At 46.5% G+C, this 13,405-nt stretch overlaps 1 protein-coding gene across 1 annotated transcript in view; it reads left to right on the top strand.

Moving 5' to 3' along the window:
* LOC139223318 (disks large homolog 4-like) overlaps positions 1 to 13,405 on the top strand; it is a 33,632-nt gene that overhangs the window by 19,153 nt on the left and 1,074 nt on the right. Inside the window, exons 5-19 of the mRNA XM_070855304.1 lie at positions 279 to 329; positions 7,421 to 7,545; positions 7,631 to 7,800; positions 7,874 to 8,010; positions 8,086 to 8,236; positions 8,517 to 8,785; positions 9,255 to 9,357; positions 9,498 to 9,594; positions 9,720 to 9,896; positions 10,206 to 10,243; positions 10,925 to 10,972; positions 11,125 to 11,226; positions 11,297 to 11,469; positions 12,667 to 12,776; positions 13,074 to 13,165. Coding sequence (XP_070711405.1) covers positions 279 to 329; positions 7,421 to 7,545; positions 7,631 to 7,800; positions 7,874 to 8,010; positions 8,086 to 8,236; positions 8,517 to 8,785; positions 9,255 to 9,357; positions 9,498 to 9,594; positions 9,720 to 9,896; positions 10,206 to 10,243; positions 10,925 to 10,972; positions 11,125 to 11,226; positions 11,297 to 11,469; positions 12,667 to 12,776; positions 13,074 to 13,165 — 1,843 coding nt within the window. The remainder of the gene's footprint in view (positions 1 to 278; positions 330 to 7,420; positions 7,546 to 7,630; positions 7,801 to 7,873; positions 8,011 to 8,085; positions 8,237 to 8,516; positions 8,786 to 9,254; positions 9,358 to 9,497; positions 9,595 to 9,719; positions 9,897 to 10,205; positions 10,244 to 10,924; positions 10,973 to 11,124; positions 11,227 to 11,296; positions 11,470 to 12,666; positions 12,777 to 13,073; positions 13,166 to 13,405) is intronic.

Below are 13,405 nucleotides of genomic sequence, written 5' to 3'. Positions count from 1 at the left end.
GTGTTGACTGGCCGGCGTGTCCTGTTAGTGACAGGTAACCATGGCGAACCATCAGTCCGGCGATGACTGTGATGTTTTTACCGTGGCGGCAGGAAGTGCTGTAATAACCCTGCTGAGCTGGTGACTGTGGGGACGGGGGACGGGGGGGCGCTATGGCTACAGTAACAGTTGCCTTGGTAACAGTCCCCTGCGGGCCGAACAGCTGTTACCATGGAGTTGCCATGGAGACGAGCGTAGAGACGCTGTATGTGATTAGAAACGCTGCTCTGTTTCCACAGATGAACGGATCAGAGGGAGAGCTGGAGTACGAGGAGATCACTCTGGAGAGGGTGAGAGGAAGTACACACTCTGATACACACTAACACACACTGATACACACTAACACACTCTGATACACACTAACACACTGATACACACTAACACACTCTGATACACACTAACACACACTGATACACACTAACACACTCTGATACACACTAACACACTCTGATACACACTAACACACACTGATACACACTAACACACACTGATACACACTAACACACACTGATACACACTAACACACTCTGATACACACTAACACACACTGATACACACTAACACACACTGATACACACTAACACACTCTGATACACACTAACACACTCTGATACACACTAACACACACTGATACACACTAACACACTCTGATACACACTAACACACACTGATACACACTAACACACTCTGATACACACTAACACACACTGATACACACTAACACACACTGATACACACTAACACACTCTGATACACACTAACACACACTGATACACACTAACACACACTGATACACACTAACACACTCTGATACACACTAACACACTCTGACACACTAACACACTCTGATACACACTAACACACTGATACACACTAACACACTCTGATACACACTAACACACTCTGATACACACTAACACACACACTCTGATACACACTAACACACACTGATACACACTAACACACACACACTGATACACACTAACACACACTGATACACACTAACACACACACTGATACACACTAACACACACTCTGATACACACTAACACACTCTGATACACACTAACACACTCTGATACACACTAACACACACACTCTGATACACACTAACACACACTGATACACACTAACACACACACACTGATACACACTAACACACACTGATACACACTAACACACTGATACACACTAACACACTCTGATACACACTAACACACACTGATACACACTAACACACACACTGATACACACTAACACACTCTGATACACACTAACACACTCTGATACACACTAACACACACTGATACACACTAACACACACACTGATACACACTAACACACTCTGATACACACTAACACACTCTGATACACACTAACACACACACACTGATACACACTAACACACACTGATACACACTAACACACACACTGATACACACTAACACACTCTGATACACACTAACACACTGATACACACTAACACACTCTGATACACACTAACACACACACTGATACACACTAACACACTCTGATACACACTAACACACACACTGATACACACTAACACACTCTGATACACACTAACACACTGATACACACTAACACACTCTGATACACACTAACACACACACTCTGATACACACTAACACACTCTGATACACACTAACACACACACACTGATACACACTAACACACACTGATACACACTAACACACTGATACACACTAACACACTCTGATACACACTAACACACACTGATACACACTAACACACACACTGATACACACTAACACACTCTGATACACACTAACACACTCTGATACACACTAACACACACTGATACACACTAACACACACACTGATACACACTAACACACTCTGATACACACTAACACACTCTGATACACACTAACACACACACACTGATACACACTAACACACACTGATACACACTAACACACACACTGATACACACTAACACACTCTGATACACACTAACACACACTGATACACACTAACACACACTGATACACACTAACACACTCTGATACACACTAACACACACTGATACACACTAACACACACTGATACACACTAACACACACTGATACACACTAACACACACTGATACACACTAACACACACTGATACACACTAACACACACACTGATACACACTAACACACTCTGATACACACTAACACACTCTGATACACACTAACACACTGATACACACTAACACACACTGATACACACTAACACACACTGATACACACTAACACACTGATACACACTAACACACACTGATACACACTAACACACTGATACACACTAACACACTCTGATACACACTAACACACACTGATACACACTAACACACACTGATACACACTAACACACTGATACACACTAACACACACTGATACACACTAACACACACACACTGATACACACTAACACACACACACTGATACACACTAACACACTGATACACACTAACACACTCTGATACACACTAACACACACTGATACACACTAACACACTCTGATACACACTAACACACACACACTGATACACACTAACACACACACTCTGATACACACTAACACACACTGATACACACTAACACACTCTGATACACACTAACACACTCTGATACACACTAACACACACTGATACACACTAACACACACTCTGATACACACTAACACACACTGATACACACTAACACACACTGATACACACTAACACACTCTGATACACACTAACACACACTCTGATACACACTAACACACACTGATACACACTAACACACACTGATACACACTAACACACACTGATACACACTAACACACACTCTGATACACACTAACACACTCTGATACACACTAACACACACTGATACACACTAACACACACTCTGATACACACTAACACACACTGATACACACTAACACACACTGATACACACTAACACACTCTGACACACTAACACACACTGATACACACTAACACACTCTGATACACACTAACACACACTGATACACACTAACACACACTCTGATACACACTAACACACACTGATACACACTAACACACACTCTGATACACACTAACACACTCTGATACACACTAACACACACTGATACACACTAACACACACTGATACACACTAACACACACTCTGATACACACTAACACACTCTGATACACACTAACACACTCTGATACACACTAACACACACTGATACACACTAACACACACTCTGGAGAGGGTGAGAGGAAGTACACACTCTGATACACACTAACACACACTCTGATACACACTAACACACTCTGATACACACTAACACACACTCTGATACACACTTACACACACTCTGATACACACTAACACACACTGATACACACTAACACACACACACTGATACACACTAACACACACACTCTGATACACACTAACACACACTGATACACACTAACACACACTCTGATACACACTAACACACACTGATACACACTAACACACACTGATACACACTAACACACTCTGATACACACTAACACACACTGATACACACTAACACACACTCTGATACACACTAACACACACTGATACACACTAACACACACTCTGATACACACTAACACACACTGATACACACTAACACACACTGATACACACTAACACACACTGATACACACTAACACACACTCTGATACACACTAACACACTCTGATACACACTAACACACACTGATACACACTAACACACACTCTGATACACACTAACACACACTGATACACACTAACACACTCTGATACACACTAACACACTCTGATACACACTAACACACACTGATACACACTAACACACACTCTGATACACACTAACACACTCTGATACACACTAACACACACTCTGATACACACTAACACACTCTGATACACACTAACACACACTCTGATACACACTAACACACACTCTGATACACACTAACACACACTCTGGAGAGGGTGAGAGGAAGTACACACTCTGATACACACTAACACACACTGATACACACTAACACACTCTGATACACACTAACACACTGATACACACTAACACACTCTGATACACACTAACACACACTGATACACACTAACACACACTCTGGAGAGGGTGAGAGGAAGTACACACTCTGATACACACTAACACACACTCTGATACACACTAACACACTCTGATACACACTAACACACACTCTGATACACACTAACACACACTCTGATACACACTAACACACACTCTGATACACACTAACACACACTGATACACACTAACACACACTCTGATACACACTAACACACTCTGATACACACTAACACACACTCTGATACACACTAACACACACTCTGATACACACTAACACACACTCTGATACACACTAACACACACTCTGATACACACTAACACACACTCTGATACACACTAACACACTCTGATACACACTAACACACACTCTGATACACACTAACACACACTCTGATACACACTAACACACACTCTGATACACACTAACACACACTCTGATACACACTAACACACACTCTGATACACACTAACACACACTCTGATACACACTAACACACACTCTGATACACACTAACACACACTGATACACACTAACACACACTGATACACACTAACACACTCTGATACACACTAACACACACTGATACACACTAACACACACTCTGGAGAGGGTGAGAGGAAGTACACACTCTGATACACACTAACACACACTCTGATACACACTAACACACTCTGATACACACTAACACACACTCTGATACACACTAACACACACTCTGATACACACTAACACACTCTGATACACACTAACACACACTCTGATACACACTAACACACACTCTGATACACACTAACACACACTCTGATACACACTAACACACACTCTGATACACACTAACACACACTCTGATACACACTAACACACACTCTGATACACACTAACACACACTCTGATACACACTAACACACTCTGATACACACTAACACACACTGATACACACTAACACACACTGATACACACTAACACACTCTGATACACACTAACACACTCTGATACACACTAACACACACTGATACACACTAACACACACTGATACACACTAACACACTCTGATACACACTAACACACACTGATACACACTAACACACACTCTGGAGAGGGTGAGAGGAAGTACACACTCTGATACACACTAACACACACTCTGATACACACTAACACACTCTGATACACACTAACACACACTCTGATACACACTAACACACTCTGATACACACTAACACACACTCTGATACACACTAACACACTCTGATACACACTAACACACACTCTGATACACACTAACACACACTGATACACACTAACACACACTGATACACACTAACACACTCTGATACACACTAACACACACTGATACACACTAACACACACTGATACACACTAACACACACTCTGATACACACTAACACACTCTGATACACACTAACACACTCTGATACACACTAACACACACTGATACACACTAACACACACTGATACACACTAACACACACTCTGATACACACTAACACACACTGATACACACTAACACACTCTGATACACACTAACACACACTCTGATACACACTAACACACACTGATACACACTAACACACACTCTGATACACACTAACACACACTGATACACACTAACACACTCTGATACACACTAACACACACTCTGATACACACTAACACACACTGATACACACTAACACACACTGATACACACTAACACACTCTGATACACACTAACACACTCTGATACACACTAACACACTCTGATACACACTAACACACACTCTGATACACACTAACACACACTGATACACACTAACACACTCTGATACACACTAACACACACTCTGATACACACTAACACACACTCTGATACACACTAACACACACTGATACACACTAACACACTCTGATACACACTAACACACTCTGATACACACTAACACACTCTGATACACACTAACACACACTGATACACACTAACACACTCTGATACACACTAACACACTCTGATACACACTAACACACTCTGATACACACTAACACACACTGATACACACTAACACACTCTGATACACACTAACACACACTGATACACACTAACACACTCTGATACACACTAACACACACTGATACACACTAACACACTCTGATACACACTAACACACACTGATACACACTAACACACTCTGATACACACTAACACACTCTGATACACACTAACACACACTCTGATACACACTAACACACTCTGATACACACTAACACACACTCTGATACACACTAACACACACTCTGATACACACTAGCACACACTGATACACACTAACACACACTCTGATACACACTAACACACACTGATACACACTAACACACTCTGATACACACTAACACACTCTGATACACACTAACACACACTGATACACACTAACACACACTCTGGAGAGGGTGAGAGGAAGTACACACTCTGATACACACTAACACACTCTGATACACACTAACACACTCTGATACACACTAACACACTCTGATACACACTAACACACTCTGATACACACTAACACACACACTGATACACACTAACACACACTGTGATACACACTAGCACACACTGATACACACTAACACACACACTGATACACACTAACACACACTGTGATACACACTAGCACACACTGATACACACTAACACACACTGTGATACACACTAGCACACACTCTGATACACACTAACACACACTGTGATACACACTAGCACACACTGATACACACTAACACACACTGTGATACACACTAGCACACACACACAAACACACACACTGGTTCTGGTTATAAATAAACTGACAGCTGAAGTTATTTTTAATTTGCTGCAGTTTATTTTAGGAATCGTTCAAAGTCCAGCTGTCAATCATCACAGACAAGACAAGCTAGTTTAGCTTAGCATAGACACCGGACACAGGTTAGAACAGCTAGTTTAGCTTAGCATAGACACCGGACACAGGTTAGAACAGCTAGTTTAGCTTAGCATAGACACCGGACACAGGTTAGAACAGCTAGTTTAGCTTAGCATAGACACCGGACACAGGTTAGAACAGCTAGTTTAGCTTAGCGTAGAGACCAGACACAGGTTAGAACAGCTAGTTTAGCTTAGCGTAGAGACCAGACACAGGTTAGAACAGCTAGTAACTGTTGCATTGTGGGAAACACGTGGCTGGATTTAAATGTGTGTGTGTGTGTGTGTTCAGGGGAACTCTGGTCTGGGCTTCAGCATCGCAGGAGGAACCGATAACCCTCATATAGGAGACGACCCCTCCATCTTCATCACCAAGATCATCCCTGGGGGGGCAGCAGCCCAGGACGGACGCCTCAGGTACACACACAACCACACACACACACTAACACAAACAACCACATACACACACACTCACACTCTTCCCCCCCCCCCCCCCCCCCAGGGTGAACGACAGCATTGTATTCGTTAACGACGTGGACGTGCGTGAGGTCACTCACTCTATCGCCGTGGAAGCGCTGAAGGAGGCGGGGCCTGTCGTCAGGCTGTACGTCCTGCGGCGACGCCCACCAAGTGAACGCATCATGCAAATCAAACTGATGAAGGGCCCTAAAGGTAGGAGAGGAGCCGAGGAGCCGAGGAGACGAGGAGGTAGTGTGTGGACTAACTCCTTCCCTGTCTGCTCCAGGTCTGGGCTTCAGCATCGCCGGCGGCTTGGGGAACCAGCACGTTCCCGGAGACAACAGCATCTACGTCACCAAGATCATTGAGGGCGGGGCGGCCCACCGCGACGGCCGACTGCAGATCGGGGACAAAATACTGGCGGTAGGGAGGAGCCCAGCGGTTTATGCTGACCTGTCGCTCATCCACAGCGCTCTGACCTGACCTCTGACCCCGCAGGTGAACCACGTGTCCCTGGAGGACGTCCTTCATGAAGACGCCGTGTCGGCCCTGAAGAACACGGGGGAGGTGGTCTACCTTAAGGTGGCCACGCCCACCTCGCAGTACATCCACCCTGCTGATCGATACAGCCCCCCCGACCTCACCAGCTGTATGTACACCTGGCTCCCACACTTCCTGGTTGTGACACTTCCTGGTTGTTTCACTTCCTGGTTGTATCACTTTCTGGTTGTGACACTTCCTGGTTGTGACACTTCCTGGCTGTAACACTTCCTGGTTGTTTCACTTCCTGGTTGTATCACTTCCTGGTTGTATCACTTCCTGGTTGTGACACACTCATGTATCTCAGTGTTTAGTTCAGGCTCGGTTCACAGAGCAGCCACTAGGGGGCAGTAGCAGGACTTCATCACAGCTCCGGTATTTCTCTGCAGCCTATATGGAGCCGGACTACATGTGTGACTACCCACAAGCCCTCCCTCCTCCATCACCGCGACGATACTCACCCATCCCCCGTGGCATGATGGGAGAGGACGACTACTCCCGGGAGCCCCGCCGGGTGTGCGTGCAGCGGGGGTCCACCGGTCTGGGCTTCAACATCGTTGGTGGAGAGGACGGAGAGGGCATCTTCATCTCCTTCATCCTGGCAGGAGGACCAGCTGACCTGAGCGGGGAGCTCCGCAAGGGAGACCAGATCCTCAGTGTGAGTATCAGTATCAGGTCTGAGACCAGGTGAAGCCCTGAAGGACCCTCTGACACACACTGGTGGTCTGTAGGTTCATCCTCTGCAGACAGGAGCTGCTGTCTGAACATCCAGGGGTTCATCCTCTGCAGACAGGAGCTGCTGTCTGCTGGTTCATCCTCTACCTGATCACATGGACGTTTATAAAAAAGCGGTCGATAAATGTTGGTTCTCCACAGAATTACACATTAACAGTGTGTGTGTGTGTGTGTGTGTGTGTGTGTGTGTGTGTGTGTGTGTGTGTGTGTGTGTGTGTGTGTGACGGTGTGTGTGTCTGTGTGTGTGTGTGTGTGTGTGTGTGTGTGTGACGGTGTGTGTGTGTGTCTGTGTGTGTGTGTGTGTGTGTGTGTGTGTGTGTGTGTGTTACTGTATGTGTGTGTGTGTGTGTGTCTGTGTCTGTGTGTGTGTCTGTGTGTGTGTGTGTGTGCAGGTGAACGGTGTGGATCTCAGGTATGCGACACATGAACAGGCAGCAGCTGCTCTGAAGAATGCTGGACAGACCGTTACCATAGTAGCACAGTACAGACCAGAGGGTGAGCACACACACACACACACACACACACACACACACACACACACACCTGGGCACTGTGTTACACCTGTGTGTCCTCAGGTATCCAGGTGTGTCAGTATGATGGTGTGTGTGTGTGTGTGTGTGTGTGTGTGTGAGCAGAGTACAGTCGTTTTGAAGCAAAGATCCACGACCTGAGGGAGCAGATGATGAACAGCTCGTCTGGGAGTCTGAGGACCAACCGCAGCTTCTATGTCAGGTAAACACACCTGGACAGGTGGCTCACCTGGTCCAGGCCACACGATGGAGTGCGGGTGGGGGCCAGGTGGGGGCCAGGTGGGGGCCAGGTGGGGGCGGAGTCATGCTGTGCTGTGGATGTTGCAGGGCGCTGTTTGACTACGATAAGCAGTGGGACTGCGGCGTCCTGTCACAGGCGCTGGACTTCGGCTTCGGGGAGGTTCTTCACGTGACGGACAGCTCCGATGACGAGTGGTGGCAGGCCAGACGGGTCAGCCAGCAGGGGGCGCTGGAGGAGCTGGGCTACATCCCCTCCAAGCACAGGTTCACTGGACACACTCAGACTGCAACACTGTGCTACTGTAGTGGTACTGTAGTACAACACTGTGGTACTGTAGTAATACTGTAGTACAGCACTGTGCTACTGTAGTAATACTGTAGTACAACGCTGTGGTACTGTAGTACAGCACAGTGGTACTGTAGTACAACACTGTGGTACTGTAGTAATACTGTAGTACAGCACTGTGCTACTGTAGTAATACTGTAGTACAACACTGTGGTACTGTAGTAATACTGTAGTACAACACTGTGGTGCTGTAGTAGTGATGCACTGTGTGTGTGTGTGTGTTTCAGGGTGGAGAGGAAGGAGTGGTCCCGTATGAAGAGTAAAGGTAAACTAAGCAATTCAGTGTTGTGGCTGGTGTTGTTGCTGTGAGGTGTGTGTGTGTGTGTGTGTGTGTGTGTGTGTGTGTGTGACGGTGTGTGTGTGTGTGTGTGTGTCGGTGTGTGTGTGTCTGTGTGTGTGACGGTGTGTGTGTGTGTCTGTGTGTGTGTGTGTGTATGACGGTGTGTGTGTGTGTGTGTCTGTGTGACGGTGTGTGTGTGTGTGTGTGTGTGTGTGTGTGACGGTGTGTGTGTGTCTGTGTGTGTGACGGTGTGTGTGTGTGTGTCTGTGTGTGTGTGTGACGGTGTGTGTGTGTGTGTGTGTGTGTGTGTGTGTGTGTGTGTGTGACGGTGTGTGTGTGTGTGTCTGTGTGTGTGTGTGTGTGTGTGTGTGTGTGTCTGTGTGTGTGTGTGACGGTGTGTGTGTGTGACGGTGTGTGTGACGGTGTGTGTGTGTGTGTGTGTGTGACGGTGTGTGTGTGTGACGTGTGTGTATGTGTGACGGTGTGTGTGTCTGTGTGTGTGTGACGGTGTGTGTGTGTGACGGTGTGTGTGTGTGTGTGTGTGTGACGGTGTGTGTGTCTGTGTGTGTGTCTGTGTGTGTGTGTGTGACGGTGTGTGTGTGTGTGTCTGTGTGACGGTGTGTGTGTGTCTGTGTGTGTGTGTGACGGTGTGTTTTGTTCCCCCAGGCAGGGAGGGGTTCGTCCACAGCTACGAGCTCATCACTCAGATTGAAGGTCAGAGTCACTTTAACGCTGTGTTTTCATCCTTTTCACTGACTGATGATCATTAGAGGTCCACTGTGGGGGGGGGGCTCAGACCAGCACCAGGCCTGAACCCCCCCCCCCCGTGCTCCTACAGCTTCCTGTCTCTCTCTCTCTCTCTCCAGTGGACTACGCTCGGCCCGTCATCATCTTGGGGCCGACCAAAGACCGAGTCAACGACGACCTGCTGTCCGAGTTCCCCGACAAGTTTGGTTCTTGCGTCCCCCGTAAGTGTCCTCACGTCGCACAGGAAGTGAGCAAACAGGAAGTCAGTGACGTGACTCCCTCTGTCCGCAGACACGACCCGCCCCCGGAGGGACTACGAGGCTGATGGGCGGGACTACCACTTTGTGTCGTCACGGGAACAGATGGAGCGGGACATCCAATCCCATCGCTTCATCGAGGCGGGGCAGTACAACAACCACCTGTACGGGACGTCGGTGCAGAGCGTGAGACAGGTGGCCGAGCAGGTGAGACGCGTGGTGATGGTTGCCACGGTGATGTTTCATACGGTATACATCACATATGTCAAACTCAAGGCTCACGGGTACATATAAAAGGATACAGTTATATTCGGCCCGCGAGATCATTTCATGTGACTATTAAGAACGGCCCGTCGGTAAACAGCACTCCCACCTCTAATACTACAAATCCCACAATGCACTGAACAGCTGACGCGCTAGTCAGGACCCGTGCAGCAGCCCCTCCTCCCCCAGGTATAATGACACACCGATCAGCGGATCAATGCATCGATCAGCGCTGTTATAGCGACACTTATGGCGCGTTTCCACTAGAACCTACTCAGCTCTACTCGGAGTAGGTTCTAGTGGAAACGCTCCATTAAGCCCCCCCAAAATAAATGACTAAACGAAAAGTGGACTTTGAAAACAGAGACTTTCTCAGCAGGTGGGGGGCGGAGTTTTACCTCTCTGTCTGTCTGTCGGAGGTGAACCTGTGTGTCTTGTTTGTGGAGCTGATGTGGTCATAATTAAAGAATATAAATATAAGACGACACTATGAGACAAAACATCAGGATAGTACAGAAAATAAAAAAATATTTAAAATTCTATTTATTTTATTGAGGAAAAGTTGTTGAAGTTTGGCTGTTTACGTTCATATTTCTGGATAAAATATATATATATTATATTATATACTATAATAACAGAGTCACAGAGTTCGATCCCCAGCTCCTATGGGTCAACATGTCAAAGTGTCCTTGGAGACACTGAACCCCAACTGGCTCCTGAAGCAGCTTCAGAGTGTGAATGAGTGTGAAAGAACAGTCTCCTCTAAATTACATCCCTCCTGTATGAGTGATGTGTGAATGAGGAAGTGATGTAAAGATCTTTGAGTGGTTGAATAACTAGAAAGGAGAATACAAAGACAGACCATTTACCATTTACCATAAATGTTGAGCCCGTTTGGCCCGTGACTTAGACCGTGTTTTAAATTTTGGCCCTTTCTTTGATTGAGTTTGACCCCCCTGGTATACATCATAGTGATGGTGACAGTGGTTGTCATGGTGATGTGTATGGGATATCTTGGTTGTCATGACGGCGTCTGTAGAGCAGAGCCCAACCACCATGACACATCTTAAATACGTGGTTACCACGGTGATGGGTGAGAGCGTGCTGGTTGCCGTGGTAACAGCTGTGCGTGTTCTCCAGGGGAAGCACTGCATCCTGGACGTGTCGGCCAACGCGGTGAGGAGGCTGCAGGCGGCTCAGCTCCACCCCGTCGCCATCTTCATCCGACCCCGGTCCCTGGAGAACATCCTGTAAGTCCTGAGGTCATCAGTGAGGTCATCAGTGATTTCACCAGTGAGGTCATCAGTGGGGATGCCAATGTGACCTCACGTGTTTGGGGTTGTTTGGTGAAGCAATATTACACGAGAGGATGTGCCGTCAGGACTGAGGCCCCTAGTTACGCCCTTAGTTACACCCCTAGTTACGCCCTTAGTTACAGAGATGATGACTAGTCCCTGCTGAGTTGACGGCTGAGCTGATGCTTTCTAGAGATGGAGGGATTTCCCAAACTGAATAAATCCTGTGTGTGTGTGTGTGTGTGTGTGCAGGGACCTGAACAAGCGTCTGTCGGAGGATCAGGCGAGGAAGGCTCTGGATCGAGCCATCAAACTGGAACAAGACTTCCTGGAGTGTTTCACAGGTAAAAACATGTCACGTCTTCATAACAGAAACATGAGAGTTCCTTCGACTGTGATGGTAACAGTGTGTGTCTGTGTGTGTCTGTGTGTGTCTGTGTGTGTCTGTGTGTGTCTGTGTGTGTCTGTGTGTGTGTGTGTATGTGTGTGTGTGTGTGTGTGTGTGTGTGTGTGTGTGTGTGTGTGTGTATATGTCTGTGTGTGTGTGTGTCGGTGTGTGTGTGTGTGTGTGTGTGTGTGTGTGT

This window comes from Pempheris klunzingeri, chromosome 23, assembly GCF_042242105.1.
Source record: "Pempheris klunzingeri isolate RE-2024b chromosome 23, fPemKlu1.hap1, whole genome shotgun sequence".
Classification (NCBI taxonomy): Eukaryota; Metazoa; Chordata; class Actinopteri; order Acropomatiformes; family Pempheridae; genus Pempheris; species Pempheris klunzingeri.
The sequence above is the reverse complement of the archived record's forward strand: the minus strand, read 5'-3'. Positions and strand labels throughout refer to the sequence as shown.